General features: G+C 30.3%; 1 protein-coding gene across 1 annotated transcript in view; it reads right to left on the bottom strand.

The window, feature by feature from the left end:
* Positions 1-10,340, bottom strand: part of LOC108907320 (epidermal growth factor receptor) — a 204,893-nt gene extending 194,553 nt beyond the window's left edge. Inside the window, exon 1 of the mRNA XM_018710948.1 lies at positions 10,066-10,340. Coding sequence (XP_018566464.1) covers positions 10,066-10,144 — 79 coding nt within the window. The 5' untranslated portion in view covers positions 10,145-10,340. The remainder of the gene's footprint in view (positions 1-10,065) is intronic.
* Between the last annotated feature and the right edge of the window lie 995 nt (positions 10,341-11,335).

The following is an 11,335-nucleotide window of genomic DNA, read 5'->3' as shown; positions in this document are numbered from 1 at the left end:
AAAAAAAATCAAATTTTTCATTTTTACGAACGTTACAGGGTGCTCAGAAATGTAAATTTTGCTCCTTTAAATTTTTCTGAAATTTTGATTAAGCGGTCCGGAAAAACCGTTCGATAGATCGATCTGCCCATTTACGGAGCTTTTGGGGGTACATCGAGGTGTAAAAATTCGTACAAGCATTAGACTCTCCATCGATATTAGCAAAGATGCGGTCGACTTAGCAAAACAAGTCAAAAAGTCACTTTTTTTCACTTTTTTCAAGTTAATGTCGAGGATGAAAGAAAATTTTTTTCTTCCAAGAACGCTACATAGCCTTGTAGGAAGTTTATTCGAGATTTCGAAACTGCCCGTCAATTTTCTGTCTGATCATTAGTTGCTGAGATATCGATGGTTAAAGCCAAAAGGATGCTTTTGTATTCGTAGTCGAATATCTCCGGGTCAAATTAACGTAGAGAAAAATTTAAAAAAAGAAATTAAAGCTGAATGAACAGGCTATCAAGTCCATATCATGATTTTTGTGTAAAAAATTTTTCCAAGCCCGTGGACCGAGAAAAACAACGCAAAAAATTGAAAAAAAAAATTGTTTAGTCTTATTTCTTAGAATTTCGCGATGACTATCGCTCCTAAAAATGTTGAGCTAAGAAATCTGGAAACTAGACATTCGGCGCTTTAAAATGCTTTTTTTAAAACCTTGATACGATCATTTTTAACTGAGATACAGCATTCTGAAAAATCACAAAAATTCGAAAAATTTTTTTGCTCCCTTAATTTTTTGCAGAAGTGTATTATATATGATTCTTACCTTTAATAGTTTTTGAGACATTGCCTAATTATTATTATCATGTAAGATCGCCCTAAAATACAACAAAAAATAAGCAATGGAATTTCATTAAAAATTTATGTACAATTTCATCCAATTTTATATTAAAAGTACTGATTACTTTGTAGTTATTAATTTGATAAAGAAAACTAGTAACAATAATAAAAAATGATTCAGCACTACGAGAATCAGACAGTCTAGATACTTTTTCTCTCAAAGTGACCTTTAATCATCGGCTTAAAACGTTAAGACCGTTTATAAGGGCATGGCTCCGACATTTCGAGAGGTCAACGCAGGCCCCTATGATCATTTTCTCCGAAAAGAAACATTTCGATAAGGCTATTTATAATAATATCGGATAGTGACCACGATGGTGGCCAAATTAGGAGAATTATACCGTATAAAGTACGTGGTGACACGAGTGGTAATCGCTCGTAATTGTTTGACAATGCCAGCAGACTAGTCTATTTTATAGTTCCCACGCTTCTGCTCAAGACATCTGTTAAACACTACAAGTGGTTCTTCGATGGGGCATATGCATATTTTCATATCCACACGAGAAATATGAATCTAAAACAGATATAAATCTACCCTAACACACCTCCGAAAGACGTTTACTGTCTCATTTTACGGCTTCACCGGAATTTGAAATAACATGGAAAAAAATATGAAATATATACCGTTATACCTAAGTAACTCGTTTTAATAAATCGGTGTAATTAATTAGATTTTATATAACAATATGTTGAAATAAATATCTTCATAATTGTAAATATATGATGAATATATTACCTTATATTTGTAGTTTTGCTGTTATTTATATTATTTGGAGATATATTTTACTGATTTACTACAATTGATTGCAATGAAATGTAGACATCGCTAAAAATAATTGGCAGAACAACAGCATTTATGATTTTAATTAATTGTGCTTATGTTTACTCAAAATTAGGACATTTTAATTGATTCAAATGATTCAAATCTACTTAATTTATCTTCTTTCTTAAACATCGCTATATTCGTTTTTAATTCCAAATAAGTGCATTAAATTTTATATCGGGTACATAATTTTTTTTAAGAAAATGGTTCATTATTATTTTGCTACAATCTGTAATTCTGAATGAAATTATTGATCAATTAAAATAATATTGTTAAAAAAGCATTACAGTAAATATTAGACATATTTATGAAACTTCTAACCATTGAATACAGTAAATAAATCTATGCCCAGTCATATAACTACAAGGAGTTTTATCTTTAATAGATGTTCTGTGACTTTTCTGTGTCCTTGTACTGCGGTTGGCTCGTCTGGTATTTTGACATTTTAATAAAAATCGAGAATACAAAAAAAAATACAAAAACAAAATATCAAGGCTTTTGATTTAAAAACACAATCGTTCAGTTTATGGCATGTTGAAATATAATTATTTAAGCAATTATTGTATAAAGCTTGTCCATTTTTTTCATCTTTTCTTTCAAGGCAGTGTACACGAGATAATTAAAGCTACAATAAAATCACGAAGTTGGTTTAAGTATTGCTACATTATTTATGTTATCTGGAAAATATTCTACTCTTGATTTATACACAGATACAAATATTGTTAGTATCAATGTAAGTAGCAGTACGAAAAAGATAAAATATTTGCAATTTTACTTACTTGACTGAACAATCATTTGCATGATTAAGTCAGTCATGAGAAAAATATTTCTTGAAGATAAGAACGAATCACTACAATAAATGTGATTCAATAAAAACATAACATACCTAGATATATGTACAAACACGATCGTCCTGAATACAAGGAGTCTAAAAAAGTACCAGCGAATACATATCCTAAAGACCTAACTTGCCAGATAAAGGATATTGAAGTTTTTGAAAAATATCACACCTCTATCACAAAAGTAAATATTTCCCAGTTACGTTTAATTATATTTACTAGAGTGATTTTTTCCGGAATTTCCGTGGTAGGAAACCTATTCAAATCATTATATCGTAATTGTTCTTTTTGTACTCCTTGATAAATAACAATTAAAAACTTTTATGCGCACTTGTAAACAAGTAATTCAGGAAGTTGCTCTCTGTCATAAAATTATACATCTGTGCCTTGTTAACCACCACGAACAGGAAATAGAAAATCCGAAGAGGAAGCAAAGCACTTTCTACCTCTTGCAAAAGAAATGTTTAATTTAGTGTAAATCGAATAAAAACATCGCAGATGACATTAATTATTTAAATCATTATAATTGTTTTTAACTTGGACTGTGGTTACTGCATTTATAATTTAATTTTATCAGTTCGATTAACAAATAATATACATATTTTGCTTCATAATCTTACTTATCTCGTTATAATTGATTAGTGGGACTCTTTCAAATACAGTTGCTTATACATAAAGTGTAAGGACTTATTTCTTTTCAAAGTACTACTTGATTTTAAGTCAAGTCAAATAGCTTACATGTCAATTAATGTCAGGAACCCCTGATAAAGTGTATTAAGACATAAAATCTTCTGTAAATATGTAGGTATTTAATTTAATAAGGGCTTTTTGACATTCATTTCAAACAGTAGTAGGACATTGTTTGAAGACGAAATTCTCAGATATTATATAATATGTAAGTCTTTTCAATATAAGTAAAATTAATTTGTTTTATATAATAACATATCCCTTGTTTTTATAATTTCTCGTATCTAATTTTACGTATAATTAACATTTAGTTATTAGGTATGGAATAATATTTTATTATGCTACAATAGATTTTGGTGTAGTTTTTTCAGTTCAAAATATTTAAAAAAATCTTGCAACAAATAATTCATTTCTAAAAATCATTGAATACGGTTTGACGTATTGATTATATAAAACGTTTCAAAGAATTATATTTATTATACAGTTTAAAAAAGTCTCAATTGCGCAATAACAAGAATTTAAATAACCAAACCCAAAAAAAAAATCAGTTACTATACTTCTATACTTAGCCAATTGTTTTGCATATAAAATAAATATGAGCCAAGCCCAGAGAGCGAACTTCTTATTTGGAATTCTTATGTTAATAACGCTTAAAACATGGCCATCTTGAGACTGTTTAATCATTGGATATAGTAACAACAACGTGGATTTTATATTGTACCATGTCTAGTGGGTCAGAGAGACAACTGAGGTCAGGAGTCAATTGGCTTCAGTATGCACTGGTATACAAGCTTTATATTGCAGTATAGGCGATGAAAAAATTACTTAGCACTGTACCATAGCCTTCTTCAAAGACTAACATTATAAATTATTCAACAGTATTTGTTGTAGCTATCCATATTTAAATTACACTTTTCAAGAAGACCCAGTCTTACAAATATTTAAAACTAATTTTTAGTTTGTATCTTAAATCAGCAAAACGCTAAACAGAAGTTTTGTGGCTATAACCAAACTTGTGATAAAATGATGTATATATTGTGTTACCTATATTCGATAAGAACGCTTTTCCAGAACTGCAATGATGTAGGGTTTGATGAGTGTACCTCTAATGATAATAAGATATGACCATATTGGACATGCTAATTGAAATAAAAAATAAGTATACCTAACTAATTTTATCCCTTATTTTTTTATAACTACCTTATTCCCTGTCGATAAGAAGAAATGGTCTTTTCAGGTTTCATCTTCTTACCACAGCCATTGTATGGCTTGCACAAAAATTATTCTAGATCGTATAGTTTTCACCTGCTTTGTGGAGTCTTGTAGAAAATATTGGGTTACATTATATTTACATTATTAAAAGCCCGGTATCTTTAATTTTCTCCACACAGGTAAAAAACACGAACATCACCTGGTCCAAATTCCCATGGATGGGTCTGTGTAGTTTCCTTTCAGTCAATATTTGGAACTAATTTTCTTAATAGCTGGGTAAGTATATATGTCCAAATATAAGGTTACAATAAACTATTAAATCTCATATTTAATTTTATTTTATTATTCTCTTCCACGTTCCAGTCTTTTAACCTTCCATTAATTAATTATACCCAAAAATAAAAAAATGTAGAAAATATATAGCAGATTTTTTTATTTATTTATACTATTTTATAGTTTTTAAGAAATTTGGACTAGGTATTAAAGCACAGGATTCTTCCGAGACCATCTCTGTTTCATATAGCAACTGAAAATAAAAAACACCAAATAAAAAGTAGATACAAGGACACATAAAACTGAAAGAGTAAAATGTCTTTCCAAAAAAAAAGTTAAGTAGACTAGACTCTCCTGTGGGGCATAGAATTATGTATTTATTTCAATTTAACGTACCAATTAATATTTTACTAAGTCTTTAATTTGAAATAAATTGGCCCATAGAAGGAATATTTTTTTCACTATTTGGTCAGTTTTTAATCCACATTTGCTGTGGTCTACATAAATAAATGACCTTATATGTACTGAATTTTGTATGTATGTTAATGATCATTCCAAAAGCATATTTTTAACATTGTTTAGAACACCTATAAAATAAAGAAAAATCGTTAATAGACCCTCACAATTCGAATTTCTCACATGGTATTCGAAACTATTGCCGTAAGATGTTAGTAAAAAAAGGTCCAATGTGAGGGTGGGAATCGGAAATCTTTTACGCAGGGATACAATTTCAGTTTCACAAGAAAAGGATTTTAAACGTTTTCTAGAACTACTACCTACCTATCTCAAAACCACTTTAATGTGGCTGTTGAAAAAGAACGGGAATGCAGTTTTGAACACTAATTTGACAAGTTTAATAAAATAACAGTAAATAATTTAAAATGTAAACTAAATCAAACTTAAAACAAGCATAATGAAGCGTATAATTAATAAATTAAATTGAATATAACATTTAATAACATTTTCATATTACTCTAGAAGAAAGAAGAAAAGAAGAAAAAAGAAAATACCACAGCAAAAAAAAAATTATTGTAAATTTTCGGTTAAATATTGGTACAACTTAGTTACCTATCAAATCAACCGAAAAATGCTTTTATTTGGGGTTTTTACGAGACGAAATTGTTTGAAACCAAATATTTTAAATCACCACCACCAAGAACGGCGGTGACAACATTTTTAACAAAAAGGCGATGTCTCGCATTGTATTAGCTATGTGCCTGTCCAAATTTGGTTAGTGCAACTCTCTCGTTTGCGAAAATTCAATACGTATGTATGTTTTCAGCTACGAAGATTGAATAATTCCAAATATTTCGAATTTTCACCACTAAGAACGGGGATGACAACATTTTTAACCGTAAGGCGATGTTTCGCATTGTATTAGTTACGACCTGTCCAAATTTGGTTAGTGCAACTTGGTTTTAACAGTGAAAATTTTCCAAAATATAGTCAATATTTCTCATTGTTTAGTGTGGAATTAACTAGAATGCTAGTGAAAAAATACCCACTTATATCTATCTACAAAATAAAGTTTTTCTATTAATCTAAATAAAAATGTCACAGGATGTGGAAATTTTGCTCAATTTTTAATATTAATTTTTTGCAATGTATTTAATTGTGAAAGATTTATCAAAATTTATCGTTAGTTTACGGTCTACACAACATTTAGTACCTACTACTACTGCTACTACTTCGCCTTTGTAGATACAATTTTTGTGGAGGTTTGGGGAATCGATTGGGGTGTTCGAGAATTCATATCTCTGCTCCGTAACTGATTTTGTGATATCACAACAAAATACATTGTAATGAATCAGATGTACGCTAAGATCCACGAATCACTTGCAACAAAATAGGCTATTGACTATGTACTTTAGATAGGAACTACAACGTAACAGAAATTTTATTGTTTGATATGTTCAATTGACCCTAAAAAATGATAAAACCGCGGAGTGCTACCTTTTAAAGGGGCGCGTTTTTGAGAACGAAGTAAAAAGGTGGTATTTTCAGTTTTTTGAGTTTTACTCGAAAACTATGCATTTTTTCACTATAGTTGTCAACAGAAAAGTTGTAGCAAATTGAATTTCCAATCGAAATGAGACCTTTTGAAGTCAAAAAAAATTATTTTTAACAAAAATATGCCCAAAAAACGAGTAAAAAAAACCGAAAAAATGCGTTTTTTTTTCTTTTTGGTTTTTGGCCCACAACTTTTTTCTGAGAGGAGTTAGGTATAGGCATTGCTTCACAGAAAAAAAAGTTAATGTTTTTTCCTTTAAAATAAGCCTTTATAGAAGTACCTACGACTAATAGAAACCGAGATACATTGGATCAAAGTTGGCTACTTTTTGGATTTTTGGCCAATTTTTGCCCTTTTTTGACGATTTTCGTCTTATAACTTTTTTCTGAGTTAATTTAGGTATATGTAATGCCATATTCAAATGAAAGCTGGTTTCAAGACCTTTAAAATGGTGCCTGGTAGAAGTTTGTACAATTAAAATCAACCGAGATATGTCAATTTAACCAACGATACTTTTTTCTTTTTATAAAATTTTTATTACTTTCGGTATTATTTTGTCTAATAAATTTATTTTTGTGAATGTGAAAGTTAAAATAAGTTTCTAGGTGATTGGATATTATTATTTATTTATTTAAACAACAGTTAATCATATATATCTTATAAATTTTCAGTTTCATTTAGTATATTTTCAATATTAATATCAATTTCGTCGTCATCATTTTCATCAATGTCCTCTTCAGAAAAATCAGGCTCATAAGCATTCTCACAATTTATTCCCATACATTCTTTAATACATTTACAGGCTATTTTTTCAAGTAAATTTTCAGGTGCAGGAGATTTATTATTAAAAATGGGAACTAGCCCATTTATGGAATTTTTCCAACCCCAATCAAGGGGATTTAAAGTACAACCATTCCACTGTTGCATCTGAAAATATACTCTGAACCCATGATGTTTGAGAGCATCAGTTGTTGAAGGCAATCGAGATAAGGTAAATTTTGCACTTGTTGAATACTTTTGAAATAATTTATATCGACAAGTTTTTAGGCTGTCAATTTTTTAACTATACATTATAGTTACAATGCATTCAGATGCAGCAGTGATATCCTCAACACTAGCATTTTCAAGTAAAAATACATCGAGGTAATTTTTTAATTTTGAAAAATTCTTATTTACAAAATTGAAAAATTTTTTTGTAATTGTAATTTTTTAATTAAAAGTACAAAAATAATTAAAAGAATTCGAAATTTTACAAGATAAATATGATTAATTGTTGTTTAAATAAATAAATAATAATATTCAATCACCTAGAAACTTATTTTAACTTTCACATTCACAAAACTAAATTTATTAGTCAAAATAATACCGAAAGTAATAAAAATTTTATAAAAAGAAAAAAGTATCGCTGGTTAAATTAACATATCTCGGTTGATTTTAATTGTACAAACTTCTACCAGGCACCATTTTAAAGGTCTTGAAGCCAGCTTTCATTTTAATATGGCATTACATATACCTAAATTAACTCAGAAAAAAAGTTATAAGACGAAAATCGTCAAAAAAGGGCAAAAATTGGCCAAAAATCCAAAAAGTAACCAACTTTGACTCGTTTTTTGGGCATATTTTTGTTAAAAATAATTTTTTTGACTTTAAAATGTCTCATTTCGATTGGAAATTCAATTTGCTACAACTTTTCTGCTGACAACTATTTAGAAAAAATTTATAGTTTTCGAGTAAAACTCAAAAAACTGAAAATACCACCTTTTTACTTCGTTCTCAAAAACGCACCCCTTTAAAAGGTAGCACTCCGCGGTTTTTATCATTTTTTAGCGTCAATTGAACATATCAAACAATAAAATTTTTGTTACGTTGTAGTTCCTTTGTACTCTCTTTTTTTTTTGGCATTGTCAATAGCCTAAAATGATACGGTAATAGATCTATTTTAATGCATTTAATACTTAAATTATTTTTAATTTCTTAGTAGCGCTACTGATTTTGCACGGAAATGTCAAACTCAAGATATTGCAATGGAAACACCTGCAAAGAAGAGCATAACACTATATACTTATATACATATCATACATTTTGCAGATCTTTAAATGTATGTCCGAGACAGAATTCACTTTAATCTCTGGGTGATATTTGTGTCGATGAAATTTGTTAGTTCAGTTTTTAGATCCAATAAAACAGATGCATCATTAATGCCGCAAAAGAATTTTTTTCATTATACAAAATATTTATCCTAATCATTAATTTAACTTGTTATTGGTTGGTGTGTTCTATGTAATCCATATAATTCTGTGTTATTATCATTATCTTTACAGCAATTCAGTTTATATTATCTTGCTTTCATCATTGTCAAGTGTAATATCATTTTATCAGGGATTTTAAATGTTTATTTACTATTTAAAATTATTATTTATATAAGCTTGGTGATTCCATAGGTATAGACGGTAAGAGGATTACAATTAATGATGAAATAATTGATATATATTTGGAAAGTAGATGGAGTGGCATATTCTACATATCTTTAATACACTCGGCCTGAATCAATAAAATGTTGTGAAAGTGTCGGAAACCATAAGAACTCATTTGTCCAGTCAGTAAAATATTCTTCATAATCTTGTAACGTCTCAGTTTCTTGTCCGTAATATAATGACAATATCTGCATGGCATACACTTTTAAAATCCGTATTGTCAGCACAGGGTATTCACATGTACATGCATACAAATAACTCTCGAGTTTTTGTAGCATTCCTTCACTTGCGGCCAACCACCATCTCTAACCGCGAACTGAGGTATACAATTTACCGTGTACTTCACGCTTTGTGAACACCAATGCCATTATCTACTGGGCCAAATGATACTTCTTTCACCAAGGCATCGACTAATTGTACAATTTTTATAATACACATTTATCATTAGACATTAGAATTTATTTCTACGCGACAAAGGTTTTCTAATAGTAGCCATATATTTGTCAAAGCAGTGATCAGTCGGCAGAATTAATAATGACCTTAGCAAGTGAAATGTTGATCAAAAGATACAGTGTGCGATGGTGTGATCATAATATTTAATGCCATTGGTTAAAGGATGCCAGTATTATTTACCAGACTATATATTTGTTAAAGCGGCTTGAATTAATTTCGCGGAATAATATTCTCAGAACTAGAGAATGATACGTATATTTTCTGTAGAAATTATTTGTACATTGTCAAGGAACTGAATAAATTTGATGATTGGATTAAATCTACAGGAATTGGAATTGGCGCGTATATTTTTTCGATGTCAGTTTAATAGAAGTAACAAGTACAGCTACCAACAAACACAATTATTACAAAACTAACCTCTTTCTTCCATGAGATGAGCTTTGGTCAGCTCCAAAACGATGATCAAAAATATCCCAAGAAAGTGAGGGAAATCCATGGTCGATGCTATATTATTTACAAAAAAAAAAAAAAGTTCAACACAAATTCATTGCACTTCGCACTTTATACAATCACAAAAAATTAGGTACGCCACAAATCGTCTCAGTCAAAAAAGATATCCCCGTTTCCGAAAAACAGATAAGTACACGCACAACAACCTGTTGCTGCTACGCCACCACGCGGTCTTGCCTCCTACGATAACTTGATGTGAAATGACAATTCGCCGATCTGCGCTTCACGGTGAGCTTTCGGGTACGCCCGAAAGCTTCCGACCTCGCACAGGTAAATAGTGGTAGCTTGAATGCAACAGGTAAGACGAAGGTAAGAAGCGGGCTGTACGCGCTTTGGAAGAAGACGGAGGATAATAGGCCTGTGGGGTTTTGAGAATATGGCGTTGTTCTCTTCAGAGTAGCAGAAAAACTTGAAAGCTAAAGGATGCATGCAAAGCAGCCGAGCGGAAGCTCTTAAAAATAGGTTGCGTGTACCGCATGTGAGGAGACGTTGGTTTGGTATCCTTGCGTAAGACAGTAGCAAAACTATAATCGGATGTGGTTTTTCATACTACTAGTTTAAATTTTTAAAGAGAAATTGTATTAATGTTTTCCATGAAAGAGCACATTGTGTATACAGGGTGTTCCTAAATATCACGTACATAAGGGAGGGGTAATTCTTTGGCTTATTTCATGATTAAAAATTCATATAAACATAGGTCCTCAAACGCTTTATTACCGATCTACTGGGTGTTGAAATTTCAAGTTCTTTTTAGTTTTTTCTTTATAGCTCCTACACTTTTTGAGATATATAGCCCAAAAAGTTTCCCAAAAAAACATAAATTCCATTTTGATTGTTGAATATACCATTGGCTCACCGCACAAAAATTCAGGGGAAGAAAAGGGGGTATGACCTCCGAAAAAAGATCACTCTGTAGAATATCACGACCATTTGACATGCCCAATGATGTAAACCCTACAGCATAACTTATATTTCAAATTTGAGCTAAGTATCTCAAAAACTGTAGAGGCTATAGAGAAAAAACTAAAAAAAATCTTAAAACTTCAACATCCTCTAGATCGGTAACGAAGCGTTTGCGGACTTATGTTTATAAGAATTTTTAATCGAGTCAAACAAGCATAGAAGATTGGGAATATGCATTTAAATGAGGTACACATATATTTTTTTAATCACAATC

The sequence above is a fragment of the Anoplophora glabripennis genome, unplaced genomic scaffold, assembly GCF_000390285.2.
Source record: "Anoplophora glabripennis isolate ALB-LARVAE unplaced genomic scaffold, Agla_2.0 scaffold97, whole genome shotgun sequence".
NCBI lineage: Eukaryota > Metazoa > Arthropoda > Insecta > Coleoptera > Cerambycidae > Anoplophora > Anoplophora glabripennis.
The sequence above is the reverse complement of the archived record's forward strand: the minus strand, read 5'-3'. Positions and strand labels throughout refer to the sequence as shown.